At 41.3% G+C, this 21,330-nt stretch overlaps 1 protein-coding gene across 1 annotated transcript in view; it reads right to left on the bottom strand.

The window, feature by feature from the left end:
• apaf1 (apoptotic peptidase activating factor 1) overlaps positions 1–21,196 on the bottom strand; it is a 46,971-nt gene extending 25,775 nt beyond the window's left edge. The window contains exons 1-22 of the mRNA XM_083999070.1: positions 21,055–21,196; positions 19,898–20,079; positions 19,591–19,780; positions 19,121–19,318; positions 17,543–17,732; positions 16,944–17,056; positions 16,691–16,822; positions 16,260–16,498; positions 15,562–15,729; positions 15,309–15,440; positions 14,892–15,005; positions 14,580–14,764; positions 13,750–13,876; positions 13,311–13,436; positions 13,030–13,170; positions 12,778–12,903; positions 11,619–11,765; positions 10,365–10,493; positions 10,103–10,228; positions 9,012–9,131; positions 8,736–8,861; positions 2,044–2,169 (exon numbers count right to left, since the gene is read on the bottom strand). Coding sequence (XP_083855196.1) covers positions 2,044–2,169; positions 8,736–8,861; positions 9,012–9,131; positions 10,103–10,228; positions 10,365–10,493; positions 11,619–11,765; positions 12,778–12,903; positions 13,030–13,170; positions 13,311–13,436; positions 13,750–13,876; positions 14,580–14,764; positions 14,892–15,005; positions 15,309–15,440; positions 15,562–15,729; positions 16,260–16,498; positions 16,691–16,822; positions 16,944–17,056; positions 17,543–17,732; positions 19,121–19,318; positions 19,591–19,780; positions 19,898–20,041 — 3,099 coding nt within the window. The 5' untranslated portion in view covers positions 20,042–20,079; positions 21,055–21,196. The remainder of the gene's footprint in view (positions 1–2,043; positions 2,170–8,735; positions 8,862–9,011; positions 9,132–10,102; positions 10,229–10,364; positions 10,494–11,618; positions 11,766–12,777; positions 12,904–13,029; positions 13,171–13,310; positions 13,437–13,749; positions 13,877–14,579; positions 14,765–14,891; positions 15,006–15,308; positions 15,441–15,561; positions 15,730–16,259; positions 16,499–16,690; positions 16,823–16,943; positions 17,057–17,542; positions 17,733–19,120; positions 19,319–19,590; positions 19,781–19,897; positions 20,080–21,054) is intronic.
• Between the last annotated feature and the right edge of the window lie 134 nt (positions 21,197–21,330).

Below are 21,330 nucleotides of genomic sequence, written 5' to 3'. Positions count from 1 at the left end.
ACATTTTTCCAAAATGCATTAAATTGGCAGTAATTTGAACGTACATTGACTAAAACAAGTAACATTATTCAGTCTTAGAGCAGATATTTGTGTATTTCTGGTGTTTTCTTTTCAAAATTTGGTCCAATGGGGGGGTCCGTGGTCTGATCTATGTCAGTTTAGGGGTCCTTGATGTAAAAAAGTTTGAGAAAAACAGCTCTAGATCACATGTAACATCTGTGCTGCCCATTCCTCGTGTCTGTGCCTCCACCTTCAGTCGCTCACTTACAGTACATACAGTATTATGGGTGTGACATCAGCTAAAGACAGAGTTTAGTGTGTGGGCTTCGCTGTTCATTCAGTAATAGAGGATCACCATCACTGTTTCCCTGTTTTAAGTTTGAGAAGAAGAAAAATCTCCAGGTTTAGGATCAAAAAAAAAAAATCTACTTTGTGAGGGGAGATGAAATTTAGGCATTCCCTTCTCAACCTTTGCCCTCGTTACCTGCGTCACAGATTCTTCTGTAGCTCAAATTTCAACTTGTTTCTCAAATCTCTACAAAAGCTGAGGTGATGTGACACAGTATGAACAAAATAATAAAAAAAAAAACATAAGATACCAGAACTTTACTTTAAGTGCCACCTATAACTATTGTGGATAAATCAGAACATAAAATGAGCAGCAAAAATTTGGATTAGAAACAGAAACATCCTGGAAATAAAGGCCTTTTCTTTTGCACAGGATTGTAGCAGCGTGTTGCATCAACTCATCACCTGACAGGGAGCAACGGATGCTGCAGTGCAGCTGCCGAATGTAATATTTCATCTGAGTGAGTGACACCGCTAAAAAGGTGCAGCAGATCACAGTATTACATGTTTCTCTTTTCACTTTTTCAGCTTTTTCCATCTGAGTTTATGCTGATGCACCTGTGAAATTGAACTCCGGACCCGTGCAGCCGCCTACATCGTGCTTGTTTTATGCCAGAGTGCAGGCCGGTAAGTGAGTGGAGAGAGGTGGAGTTCAACTGAGCTCAAACAGTGCAGCAGCAGCAGCAGCAGCAGCAGCAGCACAGACACAATCATCCAGATCATCTTATCGTGCCTTTGTGTGCAGCGTTGCACCTTTTTTCTTCTTCCTCTGAATGGATTCTGTCTTGAGTGCAAAGGTTAGAATCCATCACCGGCGAACATCAATGCCATTACATTTCTTTAAATTCACTCTCTGCACTTGCATTAACATCTAAATACACTCCTCCTCCTCTTGCCGAGCACATGTCAAACAGAGTGCGTTTTGAAAAGCTTCTGAATAAGCAGTGGACGGTCGGAGGAAAAAGTGATGGTGTAGGCAGCCGCAGCATGAATACGGAACGAGGTGCTGCGCTGTCGGAGAGTGGAGGAAGTGCTGCAGTGGACAGGGCTGTCGGCGAAAGAAAGAGATGAAGAAGGAGGAGGAGGAGGAGGAGGAGGAGGAGGAGGAGGAGGAGGAGGAGGAGGAGGAGGAGATGAGAGGGGAGGAGAGGAGAGGAAAGGGGAAATGAGCAACAGAGCATGAACGGTGGGGTTGACGGAGCGTAACGGCCTGAAATACACACACACGCAACATGCACACACAAACACAGACAGTAGCACACGGTCAACACAAGAGCAGGAGGGAGATAAAGAGCTATCGAAAGTAGAGGAAGAAGGAAGGAGAGAAGAAAGAGGTGGAGGCAGAAAGAGAAGCTGGTAGAGTGTAACAGGTAGGGGAAGGTGAAAACACCAGAGACCTGAAACACTGTGAGGATGAATAATCCAGCTGAGCAGGCAGTTTTACTCAAGGTGAGAAATGGAGGGATGGAGGAGAAGAATAATTGATGGTGCCGAAGAAAAATGGGAAGCAGGTTGGCGGAGGAGGTGGAAGAACATGCCATGAATTAGTCAAGGGAGAAAAAAAAGGGGGGAGGAGGAAGAGGAGGATGGAGGAGGAGGAAGTGATGAATGGGAGCAGGAAAACTGAGCAGAAATAAACAAAAAGCAAGAACAGGAAGAGGAACAGGAAGAGAAGAAGGGCGGAGCTGCACGCACCCTGATGGTGGTGTCCTCCGAGGACGTGATGAGCGTTTGGCCGTCCTGGCAGAACTGGCAGTGCAGCACGGTCTTGGTGTGTCCCAGCAGAGTGGCCAGCAGCTTCCCAGACGGGACCTCCAGCACCTGGAAGGAGGAAACAGAGAAACATGAGCTACAGAGTGAAATACGTCTCGCTTGGGTGCAAGGTTATTTATTATTCACTAGTTTTTATTTTTATTTAGTTTTTCTGTTTGATTTTTTAATTTCAGTTTTAGTTTAGTTTTTATTTTTGAGGAATTGGCTACCGTAGTTTTACTTAGTCTTAGTTTTAGTTTTTCAGGTATTAAAAGAAAAAGACCTCTGAAGATGAACTTCCTAATTTTTGTGGGATTTCTCTCTTTTAGTTGCATTGCATCCCATAAATGTTCCCTCAGGCCTCATCACGTTACATTACGTTCACTCTTATCTACCTGTGGGTCGTACTCAAAGTCGTCCCACATTGAGCTGTGGCAACTTTAACCATCTCCAAGAAAACTAAAACCAAGCTAATGTTATCTGAAATTCAGTTTAGTTTTGGTTAGTTTTGCATCGTTCATTGTAGCTTTTCTTTAGTTTTGTTTTTGGAAAAATTGACTTTTTTCACTTCTAGTTTTAATTTTAGTCTAAGTTTTAGTTAAAGCAGAAGTGAGTGATATATTTGTGTTAATATAAGTCTTAAATAGTTATATCTTCCGACAGCAATCACTTACATAGAGTGTTTGGACTGAAACACGGGTCTCTCAGTCCCTCTGCTCTGCTCTGAGCCGAAGAGAAAACATTTATCGTATCCTACAGTTTTTATCCAATGAGGAGAGAGAACGGCATGCAGGGCTGTGTGTGCAGCCAAGGAACGCCGTGAATGTGGTGACGTAGGGACGAGGACTGTTATGGTGCGTTCAAGGAAACTCGTATTTTTCCGACCGTGAAGTGGTACCAGTTCGATCTGGTACGAGTTCACCGGTCGGAAGTTACGAGTGGCCGTTATAGTGACTTTCACCGGTAAAACAGGTCGGAAAAACACGAGTGGGTTGCCTGGAACGCTACAAAGTCGTAAGTTGTGACTTGAAGCTGTAATTTACGATTTCAAAAGCCTGCCTGGAACGCAGCATTAGCGAAAACGACCGGACCACTTACTTCTGCTTTAAACCATCTCCAAGAAAACTAAAACCAAGCTGATGTTATCTGCAATTCAGTTTAGTTTTAGTTAGTTTTGCATTGTTCATTGTAGCTTTTCTTTAGTTTTGTTTTTGGAAAAATTTACTAGTTTTAGTTTTAGTCTAAGTCTTAATTAACTATAATAAACCTGCTTGGGTGCAGTCACAAGAAGAGAAAAGCCGGCATTTCCACTCCACTGTGAGTCACATAAGGTCCATCCTCCTCGGTGTCTAGACCATCCATACAAAACCTCAAACAATAGGTGAGTTTTCTCAGATATAATCAGGGAGGAAACTGTCCCAGAAAGTCTCTCCCAAAAAAAGAAAAAAAAAAGGATAAAAAAAGTCACATTTTGAGGGAGCACTAGAGGAGGAGAGAGGTGAGGTGCCGCTGCTGGCGTGATGGTGATAAGCACATCAAAAAAGTAAAGTTGGGGAGTTGAGGGCGAGCGTTCAGTCCGGTCCAGACAACAGAGGGTTACCGGGGATCTGACAGCCCTGCAGACGGCACTGAGGGGGGAGTCAGAGAACAAAACAGCTTTGATGCTCAAAAGATCCAGGAAAAGGAAAAAAAATGTCATCATATGTTCTCACTTGGGACTGCTGCTTCTGCATAAAAACCCTGCTATAAAAAGCCCTTGAGACGAAACTTTCACAGGCCGTTTAAAGCTGGTTTTTCGGAGGGATGGAGGATTTTGTGACATCCTGAAAAAGAGAAATGGTACGACACCCAGCAGACTTCTAGACATGGACGTCCTACATGAAGACTCCAGGGAGATTTTAGCCAAAAGACTTTGTCCAACACTGCAGTCTAGATCAAAAAATAAATTAAATCCTGACAATTATTCACCTGTATTTTTGAAAAGACATTAAAAAAAAAAGATGATGGTCCCTGGAGGATGATTTCCTGATGACTTGAAGACTTTTCCTCTGGCACCACTTTGTAGTGAAATATGTTTATTCATTCTTTTATATCTCGCTCAGGATAAACTGCAATAATATTGGTTAATCTAGCACCAAAATGTTGTCTTGTACCACATTTTATGACCAAAATCCCCTCTAAAGTAATGATACAGTACTTCAATAAGTTTGCTGTGTATTTAGCGCTAATTAGCAACCGAGCAGACTGACCTCTGAGGGGAAACGTAGTAAGATGATATTTGCTCTTCATCAGCAATTTCCCTTTGTTATTATCAGTATCATTGTTTTCATCTGCTGATATTAACCTGAGTTGTTACCATGGCTGTAAACTATCAGTGCTGTTCATATATTTAATGAAATACTAAACTGGGAAAATCAGCTGAACTGATGATCTTCTTTACTCTACAAGAATCACAGTTTAATACAATGTCTTTCTAGTTAAAAAATGTGTCTTTGTGTGGAGTTGAACAACAGGAGTTTGTTTTTATCACCAGAATCAGCTCATTTTAGTTTTCAAAGATAAAGACAAATAAGGCTAATTAAAGTATTATGAGGGTGAAACATGCTCAGCTGCAATTATAAAAAGCTACAGTGGCAAAAGCTCTGTTCTTCATTAACCTTCTGACAGATTTATCTAGCGATTACAAAAAAAAGAGAAAAACCCTCAAATGTTGCTTTGCTTCTGCTCCGTTGGTTCTGCAACTTTACAAACGTCATAAACAAGAAATCACTGAAAATCATAACAGCAGAGAACAAATCAAATCCAATTCACAACAAGAAGGGACAAATAAAACCGACAATTACAGGAGCAAACATTATCATCAGTCCAGCAAAAGCACCTGCGGTTGTTGAGAGACAGGCCTGTGTGACACTTGGGGATTTTACCAGGCGCTAAAATATTTACATCTCAGAGGGGCCGGGTTGAAATGTCTGAGCAGAACAAGCCTTGGGGGCACGCCATCCATGTTTGCCAAGCTCTAAGCACTGAGACGCAAGTTTTAAAGCCTACGAGAGAACACTTTGGCAAGCTTTGCACATCCGGCTCAAGGATTTCTGGGATGGCGCGGCGAGGGAAAAAGCCAGAGGGTATTAGGTATATAAAAAAATAAAAAATAAACTAATACAAAGCTCATGTTCAGAGGAAAGTCTTAAGCATTTACCGGCAAAGTGGTAAAGATGCCACCACGCACTGCGGTGAGTTAGAGAAACCTGGTCAATGTTGAGGTTGTCGCTTTATTCTGTTATTATTAGTATCAAGATGCCCATACACAGTCAAAATAACACACACATCATCACATCACACATCACTTAGTGACTCTTGAAAGACCGAGCACATGCACCCAGTCGTCACACTTTCCCTGTCGTACCTGCACGCTGCCTGTGCTTAGCCCTACGGCCAGAACCAGAACCAACCCCCTGTGGGAGGTCAGCAGTCGTCGAATCCTGCAGCCGAGTGTCCTCAGTATCTGACTAGCTGTCGGCCCTGCTGCCTGGCACGAGACACACACACACAAACATGCACACAAACACACACACTCACAATTGCATACTTTCACAATTATAGAGCAACAACAGTGACTTTCTGTTCTGTTCTGTCATAGAGACGTCAGCAGCGCTCACATCGACAGAACAAAGCTGGTGTTTCAGACGCACACACACATACACACACTGGCACTGGGAGCTGCGATGGGTCCTGCTGCACTAATTTTCCCTCCAGTTAACTGGTTTGTAAATGAGACCAGATGAGGGAAGAGTAAATGAATGCTTTCCACTGCAGCAATCAGCAGCAGCAGCAGCAGGAGAAACTCCAGCTGCAGCAGGGTGCCCTCTGGTGTCCGCTCTGGGGAATCAAACCACTTCAATTTGCTGTTGGGGGGGGGACTGGTAAATTACAGTATAAAACATATCATGTTTAATAAGAAATCTGAAGGACTTCTCAACTGCTCTATATGTGACAAAGATTAGAAACACAGATGGTATTTAATGGGATGTTAATAATGGCAAAGCTGGTCCTGCAATCTTTGTATTTAAACAATAAAATGCAAGAACAGTGTTGGTTTAAATTTAACAAAATGGGGCAAGACAACGACAGAATGGAAGCAGTTAGAGACAAGTACTTACTTTTTATTTTATTTACCTCTAACTTTCTTTTTTTCCCTAACAAAATGTAATGAAGGGCAATTAAGGAAGTGGGACAAGTAATTTATTATTATTTGTGGAAAAGGGATGGGATTCAATAAGCACAGCTTCTTCTCACTCCTTTTTGAATACGTATGATTATGCTTTTGTGTTCTTGCTTCCAATTTTTGTTCTTCAACTTCGTTATGTTATTTACGGACGAAGGAACAAACTGAAATTGTGCCTTATTTTGTTTTACATTTTCAGACCATTACCATTGAGTAAAGTTATTTTCTCAATCCAGTCGCTTTTCTTCTGTTTTGCTAACACTCCTCCTGGCCATATGCATTTGTTTACAACGAAGCCGGCGAGAAATCAATCATTAGAGTGGATAACGTTATATATATGATGTTAGGAAGTTTATATTTGTGTAGTTTAATCTGTCATAAACAAGAGATTACGGGTTACAGGGCATGTTTGTGTTGCGGTGCGCAGAGACGAGAGCTGGGACACCGGGGGCAGCGGCACTGATCTTGCAAAGTTATTTTTCAGAGCCTCCATTCTCCCTCGTAACAAGTTAAGCCATTTATTAAACCATCACAATTACTCCTAAGCTGTTTAATTAAGGTAAAAATGTAGCATAGTTAAGCTACTAATCCTGCATAGTTCCTCTTTAAGTTTCAGGAAGTATCACGTTACTTTTTCATTCACTAAAAGAAGCACAAATTGTCAAATATTGTCTTGATTGTGTCTCTATGTTCAAATTGTTACATTTATCTCCTATAGAAATAGACAAATAGACACATGTCAGTCGCACTAGTCGCCTGATTTTGAGTAGACAACATGGCCGCAACACTTTGGCAGAAAAAGCTGTAACTCACTCGACTGCAAGTATCTCAGGTTACGTTTCATTTTCTTCTGGACTCACGAACCCAGTCCACTAATTATCTGCCCTCCTTAAAATCCTTGTGTGCAGTAACAATCCCTTCTCAAAAAACCTCTGCATCCAGGAGGCAGATGAAAGGCCAGAGATGAGCTGTAATTATAACCATTAAAACCTGTATTCATTAAGACTGCAGGACCTTTTAATTAATTAAGTGCTGCTCTCTGCTGTAGGTTTCTGGCCCCGGCCACGGTGACGGCACAGATGTGTCAGGGGACCGGGAGTTGAGTAAGTGTTTGTGTTTCAATATAGGACAGGAGGAACTTTCAGGGCTGTCCTCTACCATCTCTGGATGTGCATAATATGCAAGAGACACATACATCCACGAGTACACAGCTGCCACAAAGCGGATCAGGGCCGTATACTCTGCCTGCAGACGACAATTTATCATCAAGACAAAGAGCAGTGGAGCAGAGAGAGCAGGGGGACGGACAGACGAAGAGGAGGAGGAAGAAGAAAGACAAACAAAACAAAGGAGAGAATTAATAAAAGAGTGGCGATAGAGATATAAAAATAGAGAACAGGAGTGGAGAGTGTTGAGAATACAAAAAGAAAAGTGGGCAGGGAGAGAAAGAGAGGGAGGGAGGGAGATGAAAGAGGAGTGTGGAGTTGACCTGATGTACAGCTGACAGGACGGATAAAACAGGGTGATGTCAGATCTCATGACTCCACATGTCCTACGGCTGCACGGACCGGAGATTTACACCGACATAAACGCACACCTGCTGTCACTCTCTCTCACACACGCAACAAAGCCCAAGACTTTGCAACCTTGTTTTTTTTTTAGAAATGTGGTTGTTTACTTAATATTGAATTTCATTTCATCACTGTGGAATGGATGGTAGGTTTGTTTTCTGAAGTTGAAGGAAGTTTTTGCAGCTAAGATGTGAAATTTCATGGTCAGAATAAAAACACACAAAAAAAAACATGGGAATAAGAAACAACTTGTAAGATTTAGATTTGTGTTTTCACTTTCTCTCTTTGTTCAGATTAAAAAAACAAGATATAACATGTTAATTCGTATTTTAAGAAGTGCCGGTGGGGAAATTCATGCCAAGCAACTCGTCTCCAGGCGGTTTTATATTGTAATGATAATATGAGAATTATGGCATTACACTTTTCTCATCAATTATGCTCATTGGAAAGTGACCGGCATATTTCAAATTATTCCTTAACGCAAATAAATCCCACATACTTGTATCTTTATCCTGCTCAGTGATAAAAATCTGACAACTGAATGAATTACTGTAGGGCTGCAACTAAAGATTATTAGTTTAGTCTGCCCTAATTGTCTGTCATTTTTTTCCCCAGACAACTGTGTGAACTATGTGACCGATAAAAAACAGCACAAAAAATGTTAAATTCGTGATTAGAATTTCAGTTTCCAGAAGCTGGAGAAGCATTTTTCCCCAATTCAATTTCTCCTCTTTTCATTGACAAATCCTTTCAGTGCTGGAATAAGATGTGTTTACTGCCCCATCACAGACAGAAGGGACTGGACACTCATATTGTGTACTTCATCGTGTGTTTTCTACCTGTACTGTGCCGTCCTCTTGGCCCAGAGCCACTGCAGGAGGCTGCCTGCTCAGACAGGTACACCGAATCCTGGACGGATTCTCTTCTGACTGGAACAGCACTGATCCGGTCCTGCCGTCACGCACCTGACACACAAACACACACACAAACACACTATTTTTGGCAATCTGATTCAGGCCTAATACAGTAATACTTGTCTGTACTTGATCTCACACTCAAAGAAACATCCCTGCTTCAACTAGTTTATGAATTCAAACGCTTCCCCTGCAGCTCACCTGCAGTCTGTTGCAGTTGTCTGCAGCCGACACAATGATTTCTGCATCGCTGAAGACAACGTCCGAGTCTCTCTTCAGGCAGACGGCTGAGGAGGTGTGAACCTTCTTAGTCTCCCACAACTGAAAAACAAGAAAACACAAGGACGTGTGAACATCACGTCCAAAAAAAAAAATCTGCACTGCTTCACACATTCATCACGTTATTCCTTTTATGCAATGTCTGTGTGACCTGAATCTTAAGAGGAGTTGACCTTCGTTTTGCTAAATTAGTTAAAATAATGACTCCAGAGACAGACTGAGAGCAGGCCATAAATAAGTCATCATATATATCAGTCTCATGAATTACTTAGAGCTCAGATACAGTGCAGAATAATGGTAATTTACCTTTTATCTTGGACAGGCAGGGCCTCTCTCGGTGGTTGTTACTACTGTTCTTTGCTGGTTTATTACTGGTTTATAACTAGGTCAATATAACCCAACCTGTCCCCAATTTACACTTAGTTGCTCTGCTTCTCTCTAATCTACAGTGTTTGTGCACAGAATCTTCTATCACAGCTCTATGTTTTTGTTTGCATTGTTAAGACCAGTGTGATATTAAAACAATAAATGCAAAGGCCATAAAATCCGTTGTAATAGGCTAAACTGTTTCACTGTTTTTCTGTAATTTTAGATGACCGTGTTTTCAGGCTGTTTATGGTACATATTGTTTTGTTTAAGGGAGCGAAGAGTCAGGACAAATCAATAAACAATTTCTTGTGTTCATATAACCACAATTATTAATTATTAAAAGAGCCTGAAGCGAGTCAACTCTTGTTTCCCTGCCTCTTTTTCATAACACGCCATACATACTGTACAGTAGCTTTGTGTTCTTTACTTACAGTACACTGTGGCCTAATTCGTTATTCATCACTCATATGAAATCAAGTTCAGACAAAAATGTTCTGAGCACGCATCACTAGGGTGAGGGCAAACCTCAACAGCTGGCAGAGGAAGTGTAATTAGTCAACTTGTGATGTGATGTGATGTTCAGCGTTTTGCACGACTTTGATTTTACTGTCACCAGAGGTAATTAAAACAACAGACAGACTCACCCTGACGGTCTGGTCGTCAGAGCAGGAGAGCAGCTGCGAGCCGTCAGGAGAGAACTGAACACGATGGACCCAGCTCAGGTGTCCGCTGCAGTCAGCCATCTTTTTGTTCGACTCCAGGTCCCACAGCTGGAAGACAGACGTACACATTTATATAAGCCATCACACTCTGATTTACAAACTATGCAAAAGTGTTTAGATTTTAGCCTTTATAAAAGCACTACATGCAGAGTGACTGTGTTTGTGTTAGAGGAGCGTGTCGTACCTCCACAGTGTAGTTTGAGAACGCAATGGCCAGCAGATTACTGGTGGGACAGGCGTGGCAGTACTGCACCGTGCTCAGGCGATTCGTTCTGATCTCCAGCAACATTTCCGACGTCTCCACATCGAATACCTGAGAAACACACAGATAAGCACACACACAGTGTTCACTCAGCGTCCTCACACTTGGTTGTGATGTATTTAAAGAGGAAGTATGTAAGTACGGTCGCTTTTTTCGCTGTTTTGCTAACCTTCCTCCCAGCCATGTGCATTTGTTTACTACGAAGCCGGCGAGAAATCAATCAATAGAGCTGTACATAACGTTATATATCATATATAATGTTACGGCGGATTTGTGTAGTTTAATCTGTGAGATTCTGTGAGAGAATCTGTGAGAGATTACGGTTCACGGGGCACGTTTGTGTCGCGGTGCGCAGAGACGAGAGCTGGGACACCGATCTTGCAAAGTTGGTTTTCAGCTGAGAGATGCAATAAGTGACAGGCACATGGAAGGCAGAGAGTCTCCATTCTGCCTATACTTAAGGTAAAAAGGTAAAAATGTAGAATAATTAAGATACAAATCCTGCATAGTTTGTCTTTAAAAAGCTCTGGACAAGATATAAATCAACTTGTCAGTGGAAAAAAACAACAACTATGAATTCTCATATTCTAATTCCAATAATAACATCTGGCATATCAATGTCAATAACATGGATGGTCGGTGTTTATACCTATGTAAATTAATCATGTCTCTGCAGCTTGTGTTGGATTTTTAAAAAGCATCATGTACCTGAGCACTAAAACCTGCTGCAGTGCACACTTTGATCAGCGAGTCTCATCTTAGTCTCTTTAAAAAGCCTGAGAAACAAACTCAGACATCTCCAGTGTTTGGGTTGTTTCCCAGAAAAGTGAGATGAACGACGATGTAGAGGACACTAGACAGACAGACTGATTACAGGACAAGACTGACTGATTTTGGAGAGCTCGGGGAGAGGAGGGGCTGCTCACATTGACAACCAGGACACACACTCTTTAGACTCCAGAAGACAGACTGACAAACAGCCTGTCGCTCCGGTCTCCTTCAAAGAAGTGGTGCAACCGGCAACAAGGACGAAATGAACCAAGTGGAGCCAGATTTTGATCTCCACAGCTGTCGTCATCATCATACTACAGCAAAAGGCTGCAATGCATCTCTACTCATTGAAACATGAATCCACCCTTTCAAAAAGTAAAACATTCACGCCCCTTAAACTCTCACCAAAGCGGCGTTCCTGGCAGCACATATGATGCGTTTTCCGTCGGCGGTCCAGGTGCTGCACTTGACGAGGACCTCTTCGTCGCCCTCGGCCAACATGCTGCTCACATCGATCGTCTTCCACTCGTTGGCAGACGACACTTGAAACAGCTGCAGGCACAGAGGTTCGAGAGTGTCAGGCCACAGAATGAGACCTAAAGGTGTTGGAGCTTCAAAGCAGCTGGAGGCGACAGCTTCATGTTTAGAAATAGAGTTTATTTTTGAACAGTTTCGAGTTTAGAGAAGTGATTCTACTGGTTGCAAAATACTTTACCAACAACCACAAACCAAACACACCTCAGTGAGTTATCAAACTATAGAGTACAATTCAGTCAGATGTACAATAGAAATAGTAACTCTTTCTATCTATATGGAAAGACCACTCTGGATTGGTTTGGGGTCACTAGGTCACATGACTGGTTCCTAAAAATATTCATATAAAATAGAATAAACACCAGGGACTACAGGCGGAAATTAGCAATTGTTGCTATAACCTGGCTCAAAGCATCTCTTCTTGTTTTACAAGATTAATGTTTTTTGTGCATTGTCCCTGTCTGTTTTAAATAAATAAATTCATTCATTCATTCATAAAATACCATACGTGGTGCGTCTTATTCATCTAGAATAGTTAGACCATTCTGCATTGGTTTGGGGTCACTAGGTCACATGACTTGGAAGTTATTGAAAAAAAGACAACTATTTTTTCTTTCAAAATATTCATATAAAATATAACAAGCACAAACATACCATAAAAGTGGTGCGTCTTATTTATCTAGAGTAGTTACTGCATTGGTTTGGGGTCACTAGGTCACATGACTTGGAAGCTATTGAAAAAACAAAGCAATCTTCTCCTAAAAATATTCATATAAAATAGAATAAGTACTAAAATACCATACAAAGTTGTGTCTTAATATTATTTTTTGCTTTTCTTCATTTTGAGTTGTTTCCTGGGGCAGAATGTGAATAGTTTGTGCAACTTTGTGTAGAATAGAAATGTAAGGACCTTGTCAAATAATAGAAAACAGCTGGACTGTAATAATATGACACAATGTCATCCAAGTCTTAAAAGGCGAGTGCAGTTGAAAGGGGGCAGGTTAAAAGCATCTAGTTCAATGACTTTCACCTTAACAGTGCCGTCGCTGGAGGAGGTGGACAGGTAGGTGTCGTCGGGGGAGAAACAACAATGGTTGACGGGCTCAAAGTGTCCAAACATGGTGTTCTGGCAGCTCGGCTTGTTCAGGTTCCACACCTAAAGAAACAAGAGACGAAGGTATGAAAACAATTCACCAGAAACACAAGATGAAGCAATGAAGCAAGACACTTATGTACCAGTATGTATAGTATATGTATGTACAGTAAAAACAGGCTCACACACCTTCACGTTCATGACTTTGTCGTTGGAGCAGGTAGCCAGGAGGAGTCTTCGCCTCGTGTTTGTAAACTGACAGTGGTTGACCTGCTCTTCGTGCTCCTCATCAAACACCCTCAGCAGCTTGGCTCGCTCCACGTTCCACACCTTCCAGACACAATTTCAATATTTGTTCCTTTTTGTTTTAATTTATCGTAACATCTGTAGGCTATTTACTCTCCTGTTTGTTGCTCTAAGTTCAGTCAAGTTGATTATGGTGGACAGTTGGACCTTTATCATCTGCTCACCTTTACTTTCCTGTCACTAGAGCAGGTTGCTAGTAGATGGTCGTCGGGGGAGAAAGCACAGCAGAGCACCTCGTCGTCGTGGGCCTGGATCTCTGTGAGTTTCTCTCCAGAGGTGCTTTTAAACACCTGGAGACACATGTATGACCACAGGAATTAAATGACAACACATATAAGCAGTGCTGGATTACTCAAAGAGGACTATAACTTTACTTTAGATGGCAATTATACCAGGATAATAACGTTTTTGTCAACACTTTTGTATTATTTTCAGATCCCTTAAGCTTTGCAAAAAGCATTCTGATAACAAAGCTGCTTCTGGCCTTTGCTCCCTCTTCTTTCAGGCATCACACACACACACACACACACACACACACACACACACAAACACACACACACACACACACACACACACACACACAACACTTGTCTGCTCTGATACCTTCAGTGTCTTGCTGGTTCCACATGTGGCGATCTTGGCTCCGTCGTGGGAGAAGCAGGCAGAGTAGATGGAGCCCTGGTGGGGGTGGATCACCAGACGGGACAGACTCTCCACACTGCTTTTGTTCCTGAAATAAATAAATGAATACATACAGTACATAAATACAATAATACAAACACACACAAAGACAACTCCACCCTATTGGCAGCTCTCTTGCTTGTTCGGGTTGCTAGAGGAATATTGCAGTAGGTGTATTAAATCCACAATTATAAGATGGATTTCAATGCATCTGTCCCTCAAGTCACTTAACATCTGTGGCATGATGCTACTGGTTTTTAGTCCCAAGCTGTAGAACAAAACGTTACAAAAACAGGTTCGTTCCAGCTGCAAATCACACTGGTAAACAAGCTGTAGTTGCACAAAACTGCACAAGTCACTTTGGAGCATGTATCTCATTCTTTATTTATAGACTGATGTTTTATCTCATTGTTTTCTTTCCTTCTTTATTTTTAACCTACATCTGTAGGAAATTTAATAATTAGTTTTTATTTCATGGATTGCAGCACTTTCTGTTGATTCTAATTTGTTTCTTGTTTTATGTCTTGTTTTTGATTGTTCGAATTGTGTTGGTTGTTTCGACTCTTGACTACGAAACTAGTTTACCCTTGAGTATCAATAAAATAACCTGAACCTGGATTATTTCATATTAGATGTACTGACAGATCAGTAACGTTTCACACATTAACTGTGAAGAAAACTATGCATTCATCAATGCAATGCGGTTATTCACACATCAAACACCATACTAAATGGTTTGCCTGCTTGCGTACAGCCAGTCAAAGTAGAGTTTCCCTCTGCTGGTCCGCTCCTGCGCCTGCTGCAGAGCCTGTCTGTAGACCTCGGAGGTTTGCGGTTGAGACAGAGCGAGCTGCACCACGTCGGGGAAGGGACGCTGCTCCAGCTGGTGGCCGTTCAGAGACAGAAACTCCTGGAACTGGCTGCGCACGTCACTGTTCTGGGGGCGAGAGGAGGGGCAGGAAAAAGCAAGCACACGTCAGTCCACTAAAGGCTGACTTGATTTCCACTAATAATATAATATAATTCAGTGTAATGCTGATCTCTGTTGCCATTTCCATGCTCACCTCTTTATCCAGAATTGGTCCGTACTCCATATAGTCATTGATGAGTTGAGCTGGTCCCAGTATCTTGGCCTTGATGCTGACCCAGTCCAGAGAAAACATGAGGGAGTAGAGCTCCTGGACAGAAAGAACAAGCAAACACCGTCTGTTTGTAAATAACTACAACACACTGTATGTGAACAGTTCATATCTAAACATAAATATGAATTATTTTCCAACGAATATTTACAATACACAAATACATCACGAAATGGAAAGTACAGGCAAAAATCTCTGTATATCTAAAACAATACCCTTTTACAGGAAATGTACTTTCCTTCAAAGTAATAGAAGCTATTTGCATGAACGTGTTTTTTTTTTTTTTAATTAGGAATTATATTTTGCAGTATTCACACCTATGAGTGTGTGTGAGTGTGTTACCTGGGAAAGGTTTGCTTTGGCCATGTGGTACGTCAAAAATCGGATCCAATAAAGACACTCTTCATCTCCTGAAAGCGGAGGACCGTCTTTGTAGTGCTGCTGATACTGACGCACCACTTTAGTGTGAAGGCACTGGAATTGATGAAAGCGTCTGTTATATATACAGACATATACAACACCAGCCTACTGACACTCTTCTTCTTGCCTAAATGACAAACAACTGGCCACTTAACAAAAAGATTGGGGGACTCACCTCGAGCTGGGTGCGGTTCTGCTCCACCAGGAAGTCCAGCTGCAGGTCATGGAGGTAGTACAGGTAGGGTTTATTGTTATTGTCCACAAAAAGCAGAGACTTGTTGACAAACTCCTCGAGAATGTCCTCCACCTCCTCTGGCTCCAGATCCCACAGAATGGACAACACCTGAGAGAAGCAATAACAATGAGGTGCTTTAACTTTATTATATATTTTTTATTTATTTTGTATTCTATTTTATTATATTTTGTGTATTTATTTATTTATTTATTATTATTTTATTTTAGTTGTTTATTTATGTGTATCTGTATATATGCATAATGTATGTGAATATACATCTTGTGCCTGTTTTTTTCTCTTTCTTCTTCTTCTCTATTTCTATCTCTATTTCTCTTTAAAATAAAATTAAAATTTGATCACAAAAAAACCAGTGAGGTCTCTTCTAAAGTCAATAGAGTCTGTTGTATCACTTTTTTTCTGTTGAAGACAAGCCTGGGACATTGTCCAAGAAGGATGTTTTTTCCCAAGTATTTCTGAAAGGTTAAGTCCTTAACAAGAGGCAGCATGAAACGTGTTTGGTTTTCTAATGCAAGACCACAGAGAGACAATTCTGAAAGCATTTGTGCTGTTGTAATGCTTCAAATTATAGAAACAAAGAGCCAACAGTCATGTCAAACTGTGTTGTTGTGCAGCCAAACCTTTGCAGGGATTTTAATGTCCTGCTCTATCACAGTGAGGTCCTTGTAGAGCTCTCTGTGTTCCTCGGGCAGGACCTCGATGCTGGCGGCCATGGCCTGGTCCAGGGCCTCGTAGTCGTAGGACGACGACTTCCGTATACGCTTGATCTGCTTCTGCTGCAGCTGGCGGAGGTAGTAACCCCAACGGTTGGGTTTCTCTTTGAGCAGAGCACCAATCAAGGACACCACCAGAGGGGAGCCTGAGTGTGGTGACAGAGAAGCATAACAATGGACAGAAATATGTAAGTTTACAAGACGAATGTTGCGTCATTTTCTTTCATACTCTTATGAGAAACAAATCTTTATGCCAAATTGTATAAGTACAAATATCTGTGATTTACACTGCATACAAAATTACAGATTGCATGCACAGGATGTTCCACTTCACAGACCTTTACATTCTCTGACGATGCTGCGAGCCTCTTCAGGAAGTCCCTGTGGTTTAGTGTTAGTGTAAAGAGCCAGGATCTCCAGTCCTTTGTTTTCACCCAGACCACTCTCCACTTCCACCTCATACTTAGCACCTACAAAATAAGAGCAATAAGCGCTACAATGCAAACATTTTCTATGTATATAATATATTCCTGATGAAACAAAAATCAAAGAAAGCTTCAATCATTCAATTTTATAAGTACAACTACATACCACTAACTGAATCAGTAAGGCTCCTATTTCTGGTGGTCAGAAGTATCCGACAGTGGATGTCAAACACCTTCAGCACCATACTGTCCCAGACGTCATCTAGGATCAACAGAGCTCTAAAAACCAGACGGGAAAAAAAAGAATCGTTTAGCACAGTATCTAATAAGTGTAATCAGCAGAATACACAATGAACACACCAGCTTTTAAATAAAATCTTCAAAATCAAACTGTATCCCTTTTTACACCCTTATGCATAACATTTTGTCTTGATACATTTCATTGTTGATATATTTAAAATCTACATTTTATTTTATTTTATTTATTATTTATGTGTAACCTATTGCTTTTTGTTGTGGTTTCTGCAGAAAATCCTGACCAATAATTATACATTATATCATTATGTAGTGAATTTGAGTATGTATTGCCGTAAAAATGTTGGAGTGTAATGAAACCAGTACTGTGGAGTTATTCCATGTTCAAATTACCAAGCCAGATTTAATGAAATGGAAATTAGCATCTGGAATTTGCACCATATATAAAAGGTCAATGCTGATATTTCTCTAGCTGAAAAGACCGTCAGTATTATCCATGTGTGTGGCAACCTCGGGTATCTGCGCAGCATGAGGAAGCGCAGCCGCTCCTTGGCTTCATCCAGAGAGTTGGGAGGCCGCTGAAGGCACTGGGAGTCGAGGCTCTGCTCCAGCCGGAAACACAATGACTGGACCTTCACCAGCAGGTCTGGTTTGTCCAGCTGGCCGATGGACAGCCAGTGAATGCCTCCAGGAAAGCAATCTGAAGACACAGGCAAAGGGGGGAGGGGAGAAGGCAGAGAGACAAGAGGTGAGGCGTCTCGAACTAATGTATGATGGTTTAGTGTAGGCAGTGTCCATAGATATACGGTATATACTGACTAGATGCCGCCTTCTGCTTCTCAGCGTACGTCAATAGCGCCGCCATCTTGGTCCGGGGTTTCTGACCATAGACATATATACGTCTGACAAGCAGTCAGACCCTTGTAAAACAAATTTCATCGTATTTATGCATGTGGGTGTGTGTCTGAGTATGTAAGTATATGTTTAATACATAAAAAATAAATTATAAAAAATGTTAATATGTCTTGACATTTATAATAAACCAAACGGCTTGAAAATCAGTTAAATATTCAGTGAGTGTAGAGGACTGGGAGAAGGCATGTCTTCTGGCTCAAACTCAAACTATAAACACAAGATGCAAACTCCTACAGTATAAATGGTTGCTTAGAACTTATATCACACCTGTTAAATTGCACCGCTTTGATCCCAATATTCCTGACTACTGCACCAAATGTATGGAAGAAGTTGGTACCCTGCTACATTGTATGTGGAGCTGTCAAAAACTGCAAATATTCTGGAAAGAGTTTCTTGACTTAATTTCTAAACTCACAGAAGAGATTGTTCCAGTTGAAGCTAAGATATGTTTGTTGCACATATATCCTGAGAATTTCCCAGTGACTGTGAAAAAACGTAAACTAATTAATTTCTGTCTGTTGCAAGCTAAACGTGTGATTGCCTTAAAATGGAAGGAGATTCAGGGACCTACCGTGGGCCAATGGATTACAGAGTTGTCATCTAACTTGGCACTGGAAAAACTGACGTACATGGCAAGAGGAAAAGTTGAGGACTTTAACAAGATGTGGTCGTCTTTCCTAACCTTCATGAATAATCTGAATGTGCAACCTAGAACTGGACAAGATCTGTTGCCACCACCTTTATGATCTTAAAATGGCTCAATAATGGTTCCATGGCTGGAGTATTACATACATACATTTTGATACTGTTATCAAAACTTTATTTACCGCAGATCTTATTGTGGGTGGGAGGAGGGTGGGTTAGAAGGGTTTTTGTTTCTGTTTTTTTTATGTGTTATATTGTTGTTGTTATGTGTATGAACGGTTGTTCATTAAAATGAAAAATCAATAAAGAAATTGTGAAAAAAAAAAAAAATTCAGTGAGTTATGGCGATTTTAATCGTTGATAGACCTCTGCCTCTGTTGACTAATGCAGTAAGTAGACACGGCTTCCCTGGACCAAGTTGGCGGCCGCGTTGACGTATTCCACTCAATAGAACTGCCTGAGAACGTGGCATCTAGTCTGTATATATATATACAGTATCTATGGCCAGTGTTGGACAAAAATTATTACCTTCGATGACCCCGTGGTGTCTGACAGCCTCTGCGGCCAGGACAGATTTGCCTGAGCCGGCCATCCCGAAGACGGTGACCCAACCAGAGTCCTTCTGCAGCCGATAGAGTTTCTCTCTGACCCGGTTCAGAAGCTCCGGTCGGCTGACGAACACCACCGGCCTCTGCGGTACGCCACCTTCGCTTAGAAGTGTTGTGACTGTAACACAAAGAGGGAGGGGAAATTATCTTTGAATGTGTAACTGCAAAGGACCTTCAGACATCCAGGAAACAAACATGAAATAATATTTATGTGTCTGCAAGCAAGCAAGCAGGAAAATGTAGCTCTTGTGTTCATCTAACCTGTCTAACAAAAGCAACACAGTCCTGCAACACTTTTATGTTTTTCTCCAACACTCATAGACTCCCACACACCGACTCCAAACCTTTCAAACCGCCACTCTCGCCACCCACAACTCCCCCCGTCCTCACCGTAAGATGTTACGCCATCAGAGTTGCCCTTTTGTGCATTTGATGATATCTGCGGAAGGTCGCGGTGAAGTAGATTGGCCAAATCATCATACGCCTCCTTGACCAGGGCATTGTAGAAGGAGATGTAAGCACAGTTGTCCTTCCTCAGCAGCAGCTCCAGCAGGGCCGAGGCCTGGTCCTTCCTGGTGGACTGGTGAGAGAGAAATAGAAGAGACAAGGTGTAAATATTACATGCATGCATAACAAAAATAGTGTTAATAAACATAGAGTTTCATAATATAAATGATTTTTCTTTGGTATCCATCACCTGAGTCCTGATCTTCTCCTCCTCATTCACACTGATCACACCATCACTGATCATGTGGTCCATCAGGTACGGGGGCTTGATGTCTTCCTCCAGTCTGTGGCGAAAGCGCAGCAAACTGCTTCGGGCTCCTTCCTCCATCGTCATCTCTGCACAACACACCAACCATGCAGGGTGGTGGTGCACTGCAAATTAAAACAGGAAAATGGTTTAAATGTTGCAAGAATGGGTTATTGAAACCTGTGAGGGAGCTGAGCTATATTACTAAAGGTTGCCAAACATTTGGCCTTTGTTGCATGCCACCTGTCACAAAACACTTAAAGAAAGTATGTTTTCCTTTCTTTAGGGCATCCTGTTTGTCTGAAAGCCTAAAATGCTGATCTTGTAGGTGAAATGTCCTGGACTCAGATCGAAATCTTTTATGTGTCATATATCTCATCTATCCATTTCCTCTACTGTCAACTGCTTAGGCAAAATATGATTTAATCCAATAGAAATAAAGGGGTTAAGGCTTACCGTGGAAATAGAGCAAAAATAATTGGCTGATGAAAATAAATACATAATTAATAAAAAAGCAGAAAAGAAATCCAAAACTATTCTAATGAATTCATTATTTGAGGGGAAAATATATTTACAAGGTAAATGAATAAAATGAGAAGGCAATTGCAAGACGAAAAAAGATCATAAAGATAGCAGCCCTGCATGAAAAACTAAAAATAACTGCTGCATGCAAGGCATATGTAAAAATGTCTGTCTGGTCTTCTAACTATGTGTTAGAAATACAAAGAAAAAGAGGAACACGACAGACCACAAAGTGAAAGAAGAGTTGAGTTCCTTATCAACTATTGACACACAGACCTGACCGACGTGAAACAAACTTTATAATGCAGAAGCTTATTGTGTGTATTGTGCTTTATGGTTAATATCACATGTATTCAGTCGTTTCTTCTAAAACAATGTCTTGTTACCGACAAAGTCGAGTGGTTAGAGCTCATTCAATGTGAAACTTGACAGCGGTTACGGTTGACAGCGACCTTCCGGCGCCCTATCAGTTTCTATGTTGGACTAACACACACTCAGCTCATTTTTTCCAATACTTGTCTCGACAAGTTCACACTCATCCTGACATACTGAAACAAAGACAGAAACTAGATACTTACGAGTATCTTTTCTTGCTTCTTTTTCTTGAAGGTGCTTGCTGAGTAGCGTCGTGTCGTTCAAAGTTGAAATCTCGGTCAACACGATAAAAAAAAAAAGCTATTTGTCTTCTCTTGTTGATATTAAACTACACGCCCAATTTTAAAAGGTAGTAGCTTCCTGATTCACAACAAAAACAACTGCCCCGGCGGCTGTCAGCCAATGGCGTGGCGAGATTTAAACCACGTGACAGATGATGTCATAAATTTGACGAATCTGTAACCAGGCAAACTGGTGTT

The sequence above is a fragment of the Trachurus trachurus genome (genome assembly GCF_905171665.1).
Source record: "Trachurus trachurus genome assembly, chromosome: 23".
Classification (NCBI taxonomy): domain Eukaryota; kingdom Metazoa; phylum Chordata; class Actinopteri; order Carangiformes; family Carangidae; genus Trachurus; species Trachurus trachurus.
Note: the sequence above shows the minus strand (reverse complement) of the source record. Positions and strands in the feature narration are given on the sequence as shown.